This window comes from Oncorhynchus keta, chromosome 7 (genome assembly GCF_023373465.1).
Source record: "Oncorhynchus keta strain PuntledgeMale-10-30-2019 chromosome 7, Oket_V2, whole genome shotgun sequence".
In the NCBI taxonomy this organism is placed as follows: domain Eukaryota; kingdom Metazoa; phylum Chordata; class Actinopteri; order Salmoniformes; family Salmonidae; genus Oncorhynchus; species Oncorhynchus keta.
The window spans coordinates 13,658,784-13,677,733 of record NC_068427.1 but is presented as its reverse complement, the minus strand read 5'-3'; the positions used below and the strand labels follow the sequence as shown (position 1 = coordinate 13,677,733).

General features: G+C 40.4%; 1 protein-coding gene across 3 annotated transcripts; it reads left to right on the top strand.

Annotated features, from left to right (window-relative positions):
* The first annotated feature begins 914 nt into the window (after positions 1-914).
* Positions 915-14,021, top strand: LOC118386037 (tRNA N(3)-methylcytidine methyltransferase METTL2-like). Of its 3 annotated transcripts, none has more exons than XM_035773399.2 (11): positions 915-1,168; positions 4,665-4,821; positions 4,966-5,057; positions 5,154-5,515; positions 5,667-5,716; positions 5,919-6,002; positions 7,813-7,873; positions 10,999-11,138; positions 12,907-13,013; positions 13,221-13,286; positions 13,418-14,021. In XM_035773399.2, the coding sequence occupies exons 2-11, from the start codon at positions 4,670-4,672 to the stop codon at positions 13,573-13,575; spliced, it is 1,272 nt and encodes a 423-aa protein (XP_035629292.1). In that variant the 5' UTR covers positions 915-1,168; positions 4,665-4,669; the 3' UTR covers positions 13,576-14,021. The 3 variants fall into 3 exon arrangements, with proteins under 3 accessions (XP_035629292.1, XP_035629294.1, XP_035629293.1); XM_035773400.1 differs by having other exon boundaries at positions 1,154-1,266; XM_035773401.2 differs by lacking the exon at positions 5,919-6,002 and having other exon boundaries at positions 921-1,168.
* The last annotated feature ends 4,929 nt before the right edge of the window (positions 14,022-18,950 follow it).

The following is an 18,950-nucleotide window of genomic DNA, read 5'->3' as shown; positions in this document are numbered from 1 at the left end:
ATGTGTAATGTAATGGAACTATGAGTCATCATAGCAGCACTGACCATTTTCTAAATAAATCCTCCCACTTTCATAAATCATTGTGGATTTTACAATCACATTTTATGTCACATGCTTCGTAACCTAACAGTAAAATGCTTACTTACGGGTCCTTTTTCAACAATGCAGAGTTAAAGATGAGTTACATTTGAAAATAAATATAAAGTCATACAATGAATAAATACACAGTGTATAACGAGTAAAAACAAAACGGCTATATTCAGAGTCGATGTGCAGGGGTACGGGGTAATTGAGGTATTATACATATACACTTAAAGATATATTTGTTTTTAATTTAACAAGGCAAGTCAGTTAAGAACAATTTTCTATTTACAATGACAGCCTACCACAGCCAAACCCGAACCCAGACGATGCTGGGCTAATTGTGTGCAGCCCTATGGGACTCCCAATCACGGCCAGTTGTGATACAACCTGGAATTGAACCAGGGTCTGTAGTGATGCCTCTAGCACTGAGATGCAGTGCCTTAGATCAATGCGCCACCCGGGAGGCTCATTATAGGTAGGGGTAAAGGGATTAGGCAACAGGATAGATGAGCGTGAAAGGGTGTGTGTATGCGTGCATTATGGTGTCATTGTGAGTATGTGGGTAGTCTGGTGTGTGTGCATAGAATTAGTCAGTGCAAGAGAGTTAGTGCAAAAAAAAGTCAATGAGGACTTGGTCCAGACTTTGGATTTGTCTTTGCTGTCCTGGAGTTAACAAATACAAGCCTTTAACAACAATCTTCAAGTTGAGTCTTGACAAAGTGTCAGCATAAAAAAATGGCTCTAAATCATAGGTCCAGCAGATACGCAGCAAAATGGGTCCCTCTTAGCTGAGTCATCATTAGAGGGCGCTCAATGTACAGGGGCTTGTCCACTCCACCAAAAACAAGGTCTTCACTCCTTACCAGCACAGCCAAGTCAAAATTATGTCTAAACCCCGCCTATTTCTACAATGTATCTTCTTAAATTCTGATTTTAAACCTAACCACAATGCTTTGCTAGCCCTATGCCTAATCTTGACCTTAAATTAACTCTAAAGTGTTTTAAATATATAGCCACATTCGACTTTGTGGCTGTGGTAACTAGTGACAACCCAAGAACACCAGTGTGGCCATAACAAAGCAAGGTAAGCGCAGTTCCAATTGTTATCCACGCCGGTATTCGATACTCCGACCATTTCATTGGTTCATTTACGTCTACACAGACCTGGTCCTTTAGAGAATGGTAATTAAATGGGCATAACTAACAATCATGACTGCTAAAATGACGTGTCCTTAGCATCAGCTGACCACGGTGATGTTAGCCGTTCTTTTATAGCTAGCTCAATTATGTTAGCTAGCTAGCAGTATGTGTTGAACGAGACTATCAACTTCCTTCCTGATGAAGTTCATATCTAACAAGCAAACAATCTTAGATTTTACACTCTGGGTCCAATATTAGTTAGAATTGAAGATTTTCCTGAACATCCAACTAGTTGGAAAAGCATTTCAAAGAAGTGTTGCAGTCGCGTGGGTTTCTTAAATGCACTGCAGCATGCTGGTATGTGCAGTTCTTGAGGGTACACTTCAAATTCGTGATAGAGGGATATTCCACTGATAAAGTAAACAACCTATGGCAATGTCATTTCGTGTCTAATTAACAGTTTAATGTAATTGTATAGTTTAATTTGGGTTTCAATACTTGCTTTGATTACTTTCCCCTAATGTGTAGTTTCATCCTTTCCCAGCTACTTCCGTTTGTTATTATTTCTGAGTTTATGGTTCATCCAGAGAGGACATTTACATTTAAGTCATTTAGCAGACGCTCTTATCCAGAGCGACTTACAAATTGGTGCATTCACCTTATGACATCCAGTAGAACAGTCACTTTACAATAGTGCATCTAAATCTTAAAGGGGGGTGAGAAGGATTACTTATCCTATCCTAGGTATTCCTTAAAGAGGTGGGGTTTCAGGTGTCTCCAGAAGGTGGTGATTGACTCCGCTGTCCTGGCATCGAGGAAGTGGAGTCTTTGTAGGAAAATCAATCTTTGATAACTCAAGAGACAGTAATTTCCATGTAAAAGGACCCATGAGCAACAAGATGTGAAGGTCATAGGAGCATGTCAATTTGGGTGTCAAAAGAAATCTGAGTCTACTTTTTATTAAGGCATACAGTGCATTTGGAAAGTATTCAAACCCCTTGACATTTTCCACATTTTGTTACGTTACAGCCGTATTCTATGGATAAAATAGTCACCCCCCTCATCCATCTACACACAATACCCCATAGTGACAAAGCAACAACTGTTTTTTAGAAATGTTTGCAAATGTATAACCCCCCCCACACACACACACACCACACACACAAGTGTTCAGACCCTTTACTCAGTACTTTGTATAGTATAGTTAAGTTGAGTAAAGTGGAGAATAGTTCAGCACAGTAAGCACAATAGAATAGAGTACAGTAAAGAAAAGTAGTGTATAGATCAGTACAGTACTGTAGAGTTCAGGACGGTTCACAGTACTAGTCGAGTACAATATAATCTACTGTACTAGGTTATACTTTACTATACTGTACTGAACTCTACTGTTCTGTATTGTACTGTACTCTACTGAGCTTTATGCTGTATTTTGATGTCCAAACATGTGAAACCTTGTCTATGATTGGTTCAGATTTGGTCCGGTCCAGACCAACCAAATTTGTTCTTATTTGGGGGCAGCTCGAGCTCATTAAAACAGCCAGTGTGTAGAATAGTACCAAAATATGCAATGGATGATATTACATATTTATACCTTTTTGTGTACCTTTTTAGGATACTTCACCATGAAGAGAATGCCATTTTATATCCATAATTATGCATTTCTGTGTAGTACAGATCAGGGACCCATAATTAAATTCTGTTACTGCAATGCCATTACCGGGTGTAAATTCACTTACTGTAGTTAATTAAATAGTCAATTTGCCATGTCATAGCTGACACCCCATTCTTCCTGCAGACATTGTTGAATTTGAATCTGGAGCAGATATTTAAGTTTTTGGGTAACGTGAACACAAAAAATGGAGGAAGATTTTACCGAAATTCTGTTACCAAATTTGGATCTGCACAGTTCTTCTGATAAATGTGTTTTTGTCAAATTTTCAGTTTTTAAATTGTTAAAGTAGTCATTGTGCATAGATGTTTGTTAAACTTTGAAATCAATTGTTTTTGTTTGGCATACATAAAAAAATAAATAATAATGTTTACCCCCTTTTTCTCCCCAATTTCGTGGTATCCAATTGCTGGTAGTTACTGTCTTGTCTCATCGCTACAACTCCCGCACGGACTCGGGACAGGCGAAGGTCGAGAGCCATGCGTCCTCCGAAACACAACTCAACCAAGCCGCACTGCTTCTTAACACAGCACGCATCCAACCCGGAAGCCAGCCGCACCAATGTGTCGGAGGAAACATCGTACACCTAGCGACCTGGTCAGTGTGCACTGCGCCCGGCCCGCCACAGGAGTCACCAGTGCGCAATGAGACAAGGATTTCCCTGCCGGCCAAACCCTCCCTAACCCGGACGACGCTAGGCCAATTGTGCGCCGCCCCATGGGCCTCCCGGTCACGTCCGGCTGCGACAGAGCCTGGGCTCAAACCCAGAGTCTCTGGTGGCACAGCTAGCATTGCGATGCAGTGCCTTAGACCACTGTGCCACCCGGAAGGCCTTGTTTGGCGTACATTTTGAGTGAAAAATCTGAGTCTCAGCTCAATGCCATTACTGTGGAATTGCCTAGACTTGTTATTATGATGAATCAGAATTTGATGGTACAATTTGGGTAGCTCTTAATAATCCAAGTGGGTATACCTAGTTTACAGGCAGCCCACCTTGAGTTCCTGACGCTCTGTTTAACCCTGACGTTTTGTGTCTAAACGAAAATACGCCTCACTTGTGATATAGTTTTGGTTACCTTTGGAACTTAACTTTCAAATAAGCGAGAAAGAATCTTTCAAATGCAAAGATGCACCCGGCTGTTTTCACACATGGCCTCGGCTACAACACATCCTCTCACCTTGCGATTGCATTTCCATTGGACCATTCCATTGCACATTTCCTGTGTTTCTCAAAATACAGCCAGGTGCAACTTTCCTAAACTGCACACAATAAGTGTATATTTTGTATAAAAATAATTTCTCGCTTACACGTATTTGCGTTTAGACAGAACATTGTGGGCAGCGTCGGAGCATCGGCAAAATCTCTTCAGGCGGCAGACAGCTTCGTGAATAGATGGTATAATTAAGCAATAAGGCATGGGAGGGGGGGTGGTATATGGCCAATATACCACGGCTAAGGGCTGCTCTTAGGCACAACACATTGCGGAGTGCCTGGACACAGCCCTTAGCCATGGCATATTGGCCATATTCCACAAACCCCCGAGGTACCTTATTGCTATTATAAACTAGTTACCAACGTAATTAGAACAGTAAAGATACATGTTTTGTCATACCTGTGAAAAACGGTCTGATACACCACTGCTGACAGCCAATCGGCATTTAGGGCTGGAACCACCGATTTGTAATGTTTAATACCATTTACAGTCTATTTGAAATATTCCATAATTAAAATGGATTGATTGGTTTCTTGCCTGGTTTTCCCAATCCATAGTCTAAATGAGAGGATTACGACGCCTCTCCCTAGCCTCAGTGGCTATGGTTTGGGGCAGGGTTCCCTGCAGACTAAACAGCAGAGGGGGACAACCCCCCGCTCCTTTGGGAGCGAGGATTCTGACCAACCCTGAGGACGTCTTCCAGCATAACATGTGGTATGCGTTTGCACATCTATTATTTTGATTTAATGCAACTTTCAATGTGAAGTCTGAAGTTGATAATATGCTGTGTCAAAGGGCACAGCAGTGTATTTTGGATCAAGCATACAGTATGTTCATGTTGACATGATTGTGTTTTAGGGACCATGTGAAATGGTCTGAGGAAGAGAAAGAAAAAGCCAGACAAAAAGCAGACGATAATTCTAGCTTACGCATTCCATTAGAAGAGCAAGGTAGCCCTTCTCTAAACGTTCCTAGAAAATTGTTCTTCATTTTGATTGTATGAAAACTAATATTCCTGTTGTTTTTGTTCTTCATCCCCCACTAAGGCAAATATGACATAGACGCCTATAAATACTGGGACAGCTTTTATGAGACGCACCAGGACAAGTTCTTTAAAGATCGCAAGTGGCTGTTCTTGGAGTTCCCAGAGCTTCTTCCTTTAGGGCTAGAGAGCAGTGCTACTGAGGAGAGACCATGTGGTCTGCGGGCCCCATGCCCAGAGCCTGGTGTGTCAGGCAGGGAGAAAGAAACAGGCCAGCAGCGGCAACATGCACCCAGTCACCAGCACATAGATCCACTGACAAGTGATTGCCAGCAGTCCTGTAATCAAGATGGGAGAGACACTGCAGGGGCTGCCAGGCAGACCAGCTCTTTCCCAGGCGAACATGCAACTTTCAGGATCTTCGAGGTATTTTCATCTTGCTTTTATTCCTCACCTCCCATATGTTCAAATATTATGTATTTCAAATGCTGTGTGGTTAGAAGTTTGGTGTTGATTTCACTGGCTAGTAGTTGAGTCAAATGTCGTCTATTTTGACAGAATGTTATTTTTGTCATAGGTTGGATGTGGGGCTGGTAACAGTGTGTATCCTATTGTCAGCTCTATTAAGTAAGTATAACATCATTACATATATTTTATCCAGTTTGTCTTTTAAATGGTTATACACTCAGATAAAAAAAAATGTGTTGATGCATGGCATCACAAACTGAACCTATGGTGTTCAATGGCAGATTTAAAATTTTAAAAACTATTCTGGAATAACATTGTCTCTCTTGAAGGCAAATGTTTTGATATTTACTTTGTTATGCAGACAACCTGTGCCAAAGCATGATGTCATCTTGCATAGAACATTTTGTCCAGAGGACTTGGCAAGGCTAGGAGAGGAAAGTAACAAGTAGGAAGTGTTTAACCTTGGACTGCATGCATAACCCTACGAATGACTCTTCAATTAAATGGAAAGCATGTTATCTGATAGCCAATGTATTAGTCCCTCAGTCTCCCTGCTGGGTGGGTGATTAAGAGCTATTTTGTTCAGTAAATATTTACCGATTGCTACTGTAGATCTTATACAGTTAAGTCTACCTGTCATTATACACTTAACTTGTATCCCTACTCTACACCCCTTGACTTTTTCCACGTTTTGTGTTACAGCCTGAATTTAAAATGGATTACATTTAGATTTTGTGTCACGGGCCAACACACAATAATACCCCATAATGTCAAAGTGGAATTTATATTTTTTGAAATTTTTACATTTTTATTTTAATTAAATGAAAAGCCTTGAGTCAATAAGTAAGTATTCAACCCCTTTGTTATGCGTGCACTGCGCCCGGCCCGCCACAAGAGTCGCTAGTGCGCGATGAGACAAGGATATCCCTGCCGGCCAAACCCTCCCTAACCCGGACGACACTGGGCCAATTGTGCGTCGCCCCATGGACCTCCAGGTCGCGGCCGGCTGCGACAGAGCCTGGGCTCAAACCCAGAGTCTCTGGTGGCACAGCTACCATTGCGATGCAGTGCCTTAGACCACTGTGCCACCCGGGAGGCCTTCCCCACACATACAATTATCTGTAGGTCCCTCAGTCGAGCAGTGAATTTCAAACACAGATTCAACTACAAACACCAGGGTGGTTTTCAAATGCCTTGCAACGAAGGGCGCCTATTGGTAGATGAGTAAGAAAAAAAGCAGACATTGAATATCCCTTTGAACATGGTAAAGTTATTAATTACACTTTGGATGGTGTATCAATGCACCCAGTAACTACAAAGATACAGGCGTCCTTCCTTACTCAGTTTCTGGAGAGGAAGGAAACTCCTCTGGGATTTTACCATGAGGCCAATGGTGACTTTAAAACAGTTACAAAGTTGAATTTGTGACTTGAAAATGGCTGTTTTAGCAATGATCAACTTGACAAAGCTTGAAGAATTTAACAAGAATAATGTGAAAATTGTACAATCCAGTTGTGCAAAGCTCATAGAGACTCACAGCTGTAATCGCTGCCAAAGGTGATTCCCCCATAGGTGAACACTGGGGTGTGAATACTTATGTGTAACGGTTTTCTAGGTGTGAAGGAGAGTCGAACCAAAATGCAGCGTGTAGATTGCGATCCATGTTTTAATAAACAAACGTAACACAAATCTAAATACAAACACTACAAAAAAACGTAACGAAAACCAAAACAGCCTATACTTGTGTACACTAACACATAGACAGGAACAAGGACACTAAAGACAATCACCCACGACAAACTTAAAGAATATGGCTGCCTAAATATGGTTCCTAATCAGAGACAACGATAAACACCTGTCTCTGATTGAGAACCACTCCAGACAGCCATAGACTTTGCTAGATCACCCCACATACAAAAACCCATGCCACACCCTGGCCTGACCCAATACATGAAGATAAACACAAAATACTTTGACCAGGGCGTGACATTATGTAAATGAGATATTTCTGTATTTCGTTTTCAATACATTTGCAAAAGCTATTTTTCGCTTTCATTAGTGGCATTGTGTAGATGGGTGAGGATCTATTTATTCCATTTTGAATTCAGCCTGAAACACAACGGAATGTGGAATAAGTCAAGGAGTATGAATACTTTCTGAAGGCACTGTATCTTTTTGTTTTGTATTGGTGTGTTTGTGGTGAAATGCTATGAATACAAGCTGACAAGTTCCCTATCTGTGTTGCTGTGTTATAGAGACACAGGGGCATTCTTATACTGCTGTGACTTTTCCCCCCGTGCTGTCCAGCTGGTCAAGGTAAGCTCTCTTTAAGATCTAGATACAATTTTCCAAACAAGATTCTTACAAACAAAACATTGAAAACAGGTTGAAATCTGGGTGAAATAACATCATTACAAACAGGTTGAAATGTGGTCGAAATTGAATCATGATAAACAGGTTATTACGTCACGGTCAAGCTACTTGTTTGTCTTGTTTTTCACTTGTTTTTCCTTCTCTTCTACTCCGAATGTTAGGCATCTCACCTTGCTTGATTTGAGGCCTGGTGGACATTGGATGCTCTTGTAATTTACAGTCTTTTATCAAATGGCCATGGCCAGCAGTCCTTGACATTATTGCATAGAGTCCTTGAGATGCAGAGCATTTGTCTTTAATCTGAGACTAGAGCAGTCTACTAGGAACAGACGGTGTGCCCTCATTAGAGGTTGTTACATTTATCCTTCTCTGTTGTCAGTTGCTTTGCGATTTATGGGTGCAATCCTTTCCAAGTCTATTTAAGAGCTTAATATGATGTTGCTCAATTAATGCTACGTATCTACTCATGAAACACTAGGAAAACACCTAGTTTGTTCACATTGCTAATACTATTGCTGGCTTGAAGTAACCACCTCATGAGTTAAATTATGTAATTATTTCGAACTGTACTGTAAAGTACTGGTGTGTTTATGGGTTCCTTCAGTTATATGCACCTTTTAGTGGTGATTTAGTGTAAGGTCTTGCCACAACGGCTTATTTGTTTTAGGGGGGAGTGGTTCAGTTTCCAGGAGTATTATTCATCCCCTTTTAACCTGATAATGGTCATGTTTTTTCAGTAAATGTAAGAAAATAAGTGAATAATAGTTTTTAATTCAAAATTGCTTACATTAAACATGCCTTGTGATCTTTTTCTTATAATTATGAAAATTATTACATTCTCACATAATGCATAGTCGATGTAGGTTTGTCAAATAAAAAATAAATGTAAAAAATGTCACATGTTTCTTAAACTTTCTTACGGGTACTTTAACAAAAATGTATACTAATGCCACGAGGAATACATAAACAGTGAATAACAAATAACAATGAGTAAAAATAACCTGGCTATATACAGGGATGATAGTCATTTAGGCAGGTTACCTTGGCGTTCTTGGGCACAGGCACTATGGTAGTCTGCTTGAAACAAGTTGGTATTACATACTGGGTGAGGGATAGGTTGAAAATGTCAGTGAAGCCACTTGCCAGCTGGTCAGCACATGCTCTGAGCAGCACATGCTCTCCTGGTATTCCGTCTGGCCCCGTGGCCTTGCAATTGTTATCCTGTTTAAAGGTCTTACTCACATTGGCTACAGAGAGTGAGATCGTCCGGAACAGCTGGTGCACTCATGCATGGTTCAGTGTTCCTTGCCTGGAATAGAGCATAAAAGGCATTTAGCTCGTCTGGTAGGCTCGCGGCATAGGGCAGCTCCCTTTGTAATTTGTGATAATATGCAAGCCCTGCCACATCCGTTGAGCCTCAGAGCCATCGTAGTAGAATTCAATCTTAGTCCTGTATTGACGCTTTGCCTGACGGCTCGTCGGAGGTTGTAGCAGGATTTCTTATAAACATCCGGATCAGTGTCCCGCTCCTTAAAAGCGGGAGCTCTAGCCTTCAGCTCAGTTTGGATATTGCCTGTAATCCATGGCTTCTGGTTCTGGTTATTAATGAAGCTGGTGGCTGATGTGGTAAACTCCTCAATGTTATTAGATTAATCCCGGAACATATTCCAGTCTGTGCTAGCAAAACAGTCCTGTTGCTTAGCATCTGCTTCATCATACCACTTCCGTATTGAACGCGTCACCGGTACTTCCTGAGTTTTTGCTTGTAAGCAGGAAGCAGGAGGATAGAGTTGTGGTCTAATTTGCCAAATGGAGGGCTTGGAGGGCCTTGTATGCATTTTTGTATGTGGAGTAAAAGTGATTTACAGTTTTGTCACTTCTAGTTGCACAGGTGACACTGGTAAAAAATGTAGTTAAAAGGATTTCAGTTTCCCTGCATTAAAATCACTGGCCATGAGAAACGCCGCCAGTGGATGTATTTTTATTTTATTTTTCGCTTATGGCCCTATACAGCTTGGTCTTAGTGCCAGCATCGGACTGTGGTGGTAAATAGACAGCTACGGGAAAAAAACATTATATAAATTGGTAAATAGTCTGGTCTGCAGCTTATCATGAGGTTTTCTAATTAAGGCGGGCAATAACTTGAGACTTCCTTAACATTAGAGATCGTGAACAAAGAGACGCACCCCTCCTCCCTTTGTCTTACCCGAGTCTGCCATCTGGTCTAGATGTATAGAAAAACCAGTGAGATGTATATTATCCATGTTCTCATTCAGCCACAACTCTGAGAAACATAGAATATTAGCGTTTTTCAGGTCCTTTTAATAGGATAGTCTCGAACAGAGCTCATCCAGTTTGTTCTCCAGTGATTACATGTTCGCCAATAGAACAGAGGGCAATGACGGTCCTTTTGCTCGCAGACATAGCCTCGTCAGGATGCCGCCTCGCCTGCCTCTCTTTCGAAATCGAGGTTAGTGATTGCTGTTCTGATGTCCAGAATCTGTTTCCGGTCATAGGAAATGATGGCGGAGAAATAAGTAATAAAAAAAATAAAAGAGAGTTACGATCAGCGTTAAGCTCTCATAGCAGAATTGGTCAGGCGCCGTAAGACAGCTCCTATCCACTGCAGCGCCATATTGGTTTCGTAACTAACTGTAGAATTTGTTATGGCGGCAGATAGCCTTGTGGTTAGAGCGTTGGCCCAGTAACCGAAAGGTTGCTAGATCGAATCCCCGAGCTGACAAGGTAAAAATTTGTCATTCTGTCCCTTAACAAGGGGGCCGTCATTGTAAATCAGAACTGACTTGCCTAGTTAAATAATTAAAACTTTTTAGATTTTTTTTTATGTCTTTGAGGAGCTTGTTAATACATTCAGGGCCATTTTTTTGTGCGAATTAAGCAATAATTTTAAGAAATCCAAATTGCCATCATAAGAGCTCGACAGTAGGTTTTAAGCTATCCACTACATTTAACCAATTAATGAGTTTAATTGTTAACATATTGATACCATTGTGCATTGATACCATTGGAATCAGAGGCCACTTAGTCCCCTCTTTTTCCCCATGTAGGACCACCCAGACTATGACCAGTCTGTGTGTCACGCCTTTGTTCAGGACGTCTGTGACGAGGTGGGCTCCTTTCCGTTCCCTCCACTGAGCCTGGATGTTATTCTGCTGGTCTTCGTGCTGTCCTCCATTCACCCCGAGCGGTAGGTGATGTTTAGGAGACAAAGGCAGGAGCGCCAACTCTCATTTATCACCTCCCCATGCTTTGTCTGAATGTCATTACTAATCTAACCCTCTCCACCCTCCAAAAACAGGCCCTCTCTCACACCCTGAGGTTATGCTATTTTGTACTACCGTGTGTGTTTTGAATCAAGAACATTCTGGGTTCATTTATACAGATTCTATGCATTTGCTAATTGCAAATGTTTTGTATGATAAGGCAAGTGCAAGTGAATAAGCAAAATACCCATTGAAGTAGCATGCTGACTGAGATCAGTTTAGAATGTAAGCTCTGGTGTGCTGTTCATGTAGCTAACCCCAACCCTTTAAAAGTAGCACAGAATAGGGGAGCCTGGCGGTTAGGATTGTTGGGTTAGTAACCGAAAGGTTGCTGGATTGAATCCCCGAGCCGACAATGTAAAAATCTGTTGTTCTGCCCCTGAGCAAGGCAGTTAACCCCCAACAACAACTGCTCCCCTGGCGCCAATGATGTGGCTGACGTTTTAAGGCAGCCCCCCGCACCTCTCTGATTCAGAGGGGTTGGGTTAAATGCAGAAGACGCATCAGTTGAATGCATTCAGTTGTACAACTGACGAGGTATCCCCCTTTCCCCTCATACAGTACTGTATGTGCCTATTTGCAGTCTATTTATGATTCACTTCAAAATGGCATGAAGTCTAACTGCAGATCCGTTTGCCCTGGGTACTTGGATGCTTGCTTTTTGTAACAAACAGTGACATTTCACTTCATACTGAGGCCCCTGAAGATTGCAGCTGATTAGAATTATGGATATGGGCTGGCTGCCAGCTCTCACAGCAAGCCATAATAGATTTTCCTGTATTCCATCACTTTTCATTTTATATTTGATGTAGAGGCAAGTTGGTACTGTCCTGGGGTTTCATCTCAGAACCTCCTGCCATTTTCTTGCTGTGTAAAATCTCTAATGGTTCAGGTTGTTATTGAGCTCTAAGTGAGTATTGAGTGTAGTGCCAGGAGTATCATGGAGCATATTGTCTCTACAATGGGCCATTGATTGCGGATTCGCTTCAGTCATTGGAAGCAGCTTGTTACTGTATTTATCAGTCACATAATAAGACAAAGTCAAAAGGCTTCTCCTGCAGGCATTTTCTGTGGGTGTGTAACTGTGTGATTTTAAAATATGCTCTCTTTTAGCTAACTAACTTTCTGTCAGACATCACGTACAGTGCATTCAGAAAGTATTCAGACCTCTTCCCTTTTTCCAGATTTTTGTTACGTTACAGCCTAATTCAAAAAAAAAAAAAAAAAAGATTGATTTAAATCTACTCACAATACCCCATAATGACAAAGATATAGATTTATGAGCGGGAAAAAACAACGTAATACATTTTAGAATACGGCTGAAACGTAACAAAATCTGGAAAAAGTCAAGAGGTCTGAATAATTTCTGAGTGCACTGTATGTTAGCTGAGATGCTACTGTACATTTGAACAGCTAACATATTGGGGAAGAGAGTACAGTCAAATTCTTACCCCTTTTCTCCCTTGCAAAAGCCTTACAGCTTGTACTGTACTGTATATGTTAATTTCCTGGGAAGCCTTGCTCTGGAATGATTAAATGAACATCTCTGAAAATGTGTCTAACTATCCTTATGAAGTTTTGCGTCGACTGCCGAATTTTGTGTATCGTACCTTTGCAAATTAAGACATTGTTTTGAGAAGGAAACGGATTAATTGATTGGTTGGTTTGTCATTTGATTGTTTTCTTTGACAGAGTCCAAGGAGTTGTGACCCGGTTGTCTCAATTCCTGAAACCCGGAGGGATACTCCTCTTCCGGGATTATGGCAGATATGACCTATCACAACTACGGTTTAAAAAAGGTGCCATTCTAATCTTAACTTTAGATAAAGTGCATTTTCACAAAGTATACACTTTACAGAGGAAATAAATATAATTAAAAGTTGAAAAACAGCAGATCATAATCATTTGAAATAGGTAGGCAGATCATACTTGGTAGTGGATACATTTTATTGTCTAAAGTGGCTATTTGTTAATAATGGCAGTGAGATATTTTCTCTGATCAACAGGTCGATGCTTGTCAGAGAATTTCTACTCAAGGGGAGATGGAACGTGTGTTTATTTCTTCACAAAAGGTCAATTGATTCAAAAGTCTCTGGGAATATTGTATCTCTGAATATTGTGTGTAGACATTATTTCAAATCTAATCTCAAATAATTTAGTGATGGTAATGTGTGATGGTAATATTATGTTACTCTTTCCACAGATGAAGTTCACAGTTTATTTTCCAATGCTGGTTTGGAAGAAATTCAGAATCTGGAGGATAGGCGACTACAGGTGAACAGAGGGAAGAAAGTTGTAATGCGCAGAGTGTGGATGCAAAGCAAGTTTAAAAAACCTCAACCACTAGCACCACCATTGTAGTCTACCACCACTGTCCCTGCTCGGACGAACATGTTGCCCCAGGTTGGCTTTAGCAAGGACTTGTCTATCCAAATCAGAGGTCAGAAGGAGGTCATAAGCATGTCTCAGTGCAGTGAGATGTGTTAGTGTGATGCGTTTACAGTACCACTGGGATGGTCCATTATCGGGCTGAGGGAGTGGTCAACTATTGTGCCAAGGAAGTACCTTCTGGTTGTTGTGCTTATTATGGGTTTCACATGCCATGTATGTAAAACTCACTTTTTGTAGGGAGACAAATGTCATTTATTTTTCTGGTTGAGTGTATGCATACATATTTAATTAAACAGTTTTATATGTTGTATAAACACATAAAATGAAAATCTGTGAATGATACTGTCATAAAAATGACTTATTTGTACCTTCCTCAGTTGGACATTTAACAATACATTAAAATTGTACCTGCTATAGTTGTTGTAGTTGAGTGATTGATTTCCAATTATTTGCACACAACAGAATTATAACTCAAAATAAGTTTTATGTTCTGTCTCTGATGAAATATATTGATTATATACATTAGACTTTTGATATTATGTTAATTAATTGTGGTAATGCAAATTCTTGAATAATGCCAATGTATCCCATTTCTGGCACCTGGTATATGTGTTTTGTACCTATATGCTAAGCAACATGTCATATCTGATTGATATAAAATGGAAATGCAAATAATTTATTTGGTAATGCAGTGAACAAAATAAAAAGCACAAAAATTATTTAAATGTTATTTCAATGAATACAGAGTAAATTCGTTTATGGATAATATTCTGAAAGTCAATTATAAACCGGTTTATTTAATGTCCTAGGTAAATACCAATTGAAATAACATTGTTTTTAAACTCTGTGGCCTGAATGCCAAGTGTCTCATCTGGAGGAACCTGGCACCATCCCTACAGTGAAGCATGCTGTGGGGATGTTTTTCAACGGCATGGACTGGGAGACTAGACAGGATCGAGGCAAAGATGAACGAATCAAAGTACAGCGAGATCCTTCCTTGATGAAAACCTGCTCGAGAGTATTCAGGACCTCAGACTGGGGCAAAGGTTCACCAACAACAGGACAAATCACATTTTGTTGGTCACATGGTTAGCAAATGTTAATGCGAATGTAGAGAAATGCTTGTGCTTCTAGTTCCGACTGTGCAGTAATATCTAACATGTAATCTAACAAATTCACAATGACTAATTTACACACACAAATGTAAGGTGATGGAATAAGAATATGTACATATAAATATATGGATGCGCGATGGCCTAGGCAAGATGCAATATATGGTATAAAATACAGTATATACATATGAGATGAGTAATGTAAGATATGTAAACATTATTCAAATGGCATTATTTAAAGTGACTCATGATACCTTTATTAAGTCCATTTATTAAAGTGGCCAGTGATTTGAGTCTGTATGTTGGCAGCAGCCTCTCTATGTTAGTGATGGCTGTTTAGCAGTCTGATGGCCTGGAGATAGAAGCTGTTTTTCAGTCTCTCGGTCCCTGCTTTGATACACATGTACGGCGGGGTGAACCGGCAGTGGCTCGGATGTTTGTTGTTCTTGATGATCTTTTTGGCCTTCCTGTGACATCGGGTGCTGTAGGTGTCCTGGATGGCAAGTAGTTTGCCCCCGGTGATGTGTTGTGCAGACCGCACTACCCGCTGGAGAGCCTTGCGGTTGAGGGCGGAGCAGTTGCCATATGAGGCGGTGATACAGCCCAACAGGATGCTCTTGATTGTGCATCTGTAAAAGTTTTTGAGGGTTTTAGGTGACAAGCCAAATTTCTTCAGCCTCCTGAGGTTGAAGAGGAGCTGTTGCGCCTTCTTCACCACGCTGCCTGTGTGGGTGGACAATTTCATTTTGTCCGTGATGTGTACGCCGAGGAACTTAAAACTATTCACCTTCTCCACTACTGTCCCATCGATGTGGATAGGGGGGTGCTCCCTCTGCTGTTTCCTGAACATATCCCGACGTTGTTTTGGGTCGGCCTCTGGGATTAGATCCAATGTCCAGGGTGGAGGTCCGAAACAAAGGATCTGTAGAGAAGAATGGGAGAAACTCCCCAAATACAGGTGTGCCAAGCTTGTAACATCATACCCAAGAAGAATCGAGGCTAATTGCTGTCAAAGGTGCTTCAACAGTACTGAGTAAAGGGTCTGAATACTTATGTAAATGTGATGTTTAGGCTTTTTATTTGTAATAAATTGGCGAAAATGTAAAAAACCTGTTTTTGCTTTGCCATTATGGGGTATTGTGTGTAGATGAGGGGGGGGGGGGAAATATTTTATACATTTTAGAATAAGGCTGTAATGTAACAACATGTGGAAAAGGTCAGGGGGTCTGAATACTTTCCGAATGCATGTAGGTGCCATTTAGGATGCACACAAAGTCAAGCCCGAAGTTGGAAATATATGCTGGCTGACTTTTTACAGAGAAAAAGTTACATGAAACAAATACATCATACTGTATTTAATAAACCCTATTATGGAAATAAGTTCTAAAATAATAATAATAAAAAACTAAATTTTTCCCACTGAAATCTTTGTAGCCTTAACAATTCGTACACAAATCAAATCAAATGTATTTCTTACATTTCATGTATTTCTTCTTACATCAGCTGATATATCAAAGTGCTGTACAGAAACACAGCCTAAAACCCCAAACAGCAAGCATTGCAGGTGTAGAAGCACGAAGCAATGCAGGTGTACCACAGGAGGTTGGTGGTACCTTAATTGACGAGAAGGGGCTATTGGTAATGACTGGAGCAGAATAGGTGTCATGGTATCAGATACATCAAATACATGGAAAACCATGTGTTTGATGCCATTCCATTTGCTCCATTCCAGCCATTATTATGAGCCGTCCTCCCCTCATCAGCCACCACTTTCGTACATCGCCTTCTTGGCTGAGGATGATGGATTGAAAAAGTATGTTGGATTCCTTTGTAACTGACACTCGTTTGAATTATGAAATGATTTGCATGTCTTTGGTGGAAAGAGCATTCCAGTGTAATATTTTGTTCTGTTTTACTTGGAAATAATGTGAAAATTCGGACACATAATATAATTCCATGTTGGAACCCTGATGTCATAATAGGACTATTTGTTTTGTTGACAGTCCTACCTGAAACAGAACCAAGGACATGCAACTTTTTTCAACAAAGAAACGTGCTAACTAATGTATTTTTTTAAATGTTTAATTTTATTATTTTTAAATGTTCAAATATATATGTTGGTGTTGAATAAGTATTATTCGCTTGCTAGTATTGTCATTTTATGTTTGCTTATTGTCTAACTCTAGGTCAAAAAACGTTGATGTAGTTCATAGTGCGGAATGACCTTGAAAGCTAATTTATTATTACAACAGATACTGATGGAAATAGTGGGTCATTTTTTCATTCAATTTTGACACCATAGAGCTAGCTAGAGTTGAATCAATAGGCCTATGCAATTGTTAAAATATGATCTGACTTGAATAAAATGCCATAAGCTCGATTTTACTCCAAATGTTCATCTGTGTGTGCATGTTTATGTTCTGCATTATCAATTTCTAAATTCATGTTTTGCGTGTTCGTGTCTGTCTGTGTGTGAGACAGCGAGATAGAGTTAGTTTGTGGTGATTTTGTTGATGTGAGTTGATGCCAGTTTGATAACATCTGGTTTACATAAGATTTAATTCATTAATTTAATTCAATTCATTAAAGGGGCAATCTGGGATTGGTACATCCATTCTTGGACATTTGAATTATTAATATATAGCCATTGATTCTTGAATAATATAACTTAGAATTGACTCATGAGCAATGGTTAGAAGCTTGTTTTACTCCATTGTTTGAAGACAATGTAACTGTAAACAGCTTCATTAAATAGTACCCGCAAAACACCAGTCTCAACGTCAACAGTGAAGAGGCGACTCAGGGATGCTGTCCTTCTAGGCAGAGTTGCAAAGAAAAAGCCATATCTCAGACTGGCCAATAAAAGATTAAGATGGGCAAAAGAACACAGACACTGGACAGAGGAACTCTGCCTAGAAGGCCAGCATCTTGGAGTTGCCTCTTCACTGTTGACGTTGAGACTGGTGTTTTGCGAGTACTGTTTAATGAAGCTGCCGGTTGAGGACTTGTGAGGCATCTGTTTATCAAACTAGACACTCTAATGTACTTGTCATCTTGCTCAGTTGTGCACCGGGCCTCCCACTATTCTGGTTAGAGCCAGTTTGCACTGTACTGTGAAGGGAGTAGGACCATAGCGTTGTACCAGATCTTCAGTTTCTTGGCCATTTCTCACATGGAATAGCTTTCATTGCTGAGAAAATTAATGAACTGACAAATTTCAGAAGACAGTTCTTTGTTTCTGGCCATTTTGAGCCTCTAATCGAACCCACAAATGCTGATGCTCCAGATACTCAACTAGTCTAAAGAAGGCCAGTTTTATTTCTTCTTTAATTAGCACAACAGTTCTCAGCTGTGCTAACATAATTGCAAATGGTTTTCTAATGATCAATTAGCCTTTTAAAATGATAAACCTGAATTAGATAACACAACGTACCATTGGAACACAGGAGTGATAGTTGCTGATAATGGGCCTCTATACGCCTATGTACAGTGCCTTGAGAAAGTATTCGGCCCCCTTGAACTTTGCGACCTTTTGCCACATTTCAGGCTTCAAACATAAAGATATAAAACTGTATTTTTTTGTGAAAAATCAACAACAAGTGGGACAATCATGAAGTGGAACGACATTTATTGGATATTTCAAACTTTTTTAACAAATCAAAAACTGAAAAATTGGGCGTGCAAAATTATTCAGCCCCCTTAAGTTAATACTTTGTAGTGCCACCTTTTGCTGCGATTACAGCTGTAAGTCGCTTGGGGTATGTCTCTATCAGTTTTGCACATCGAGAGACTGACATTTTTTCCCATTCCTCCTTGCAAAACAGCTCGAGCTCAGTGAGGTTGGATGGAGAGCATTTGTGAACAGCAGTTTTCAGTTCTTTCCACAGATTCTCGATTGGATTCAGGTCTGGACTTTGACTTGGCCATTCTAACACCTGGATATGTTTATTTTTGAACCATTCCATTGTAGATTTTGCTTTATGTTTTGGATCATTGTCTTGTTGGAAGACAAATCTCCGTCACAGTCTCAGGTCTTTTGCAGACTCCATCAGGTTTTCTTCCAGAATGGTCCTGTATTTGGCTCCACCCATCTTCCCATCAATTTGAACCATCTTCCCTGTCCCTGCTGAAGAAAAGCAGGCCCAAACCATGATGCTGCCAACACCATGTTTGACAGTGGGGATGGTGTGTTCAGGGTGATGAGCTGTGTTGCTTTTACGCCAAACATAACAT

Coding starts and splice junctions, on each gene's coding strand:
- LOC118386037 (XM_035773399.2), top strand. CDS start 4,670: ATGAGAGGATTACGACGCCTCTCCCTAGCCTCAGTGGCTATGGTTTGG. Junction 5,058..5,153: donor CATTCCATTAGAAGAGCAAG/GTAGCCCTTCTC, acceptor TCCCCCACTAAG/GCAAATATGACATAGACGCC. Junction 13,014..13,220: donor ACAACTACGGTTTAAAAAAG/GTGCCATTCTAA, acceptor TCTGATCAACAG/GTCGATGCTTGTCAGAGAAT.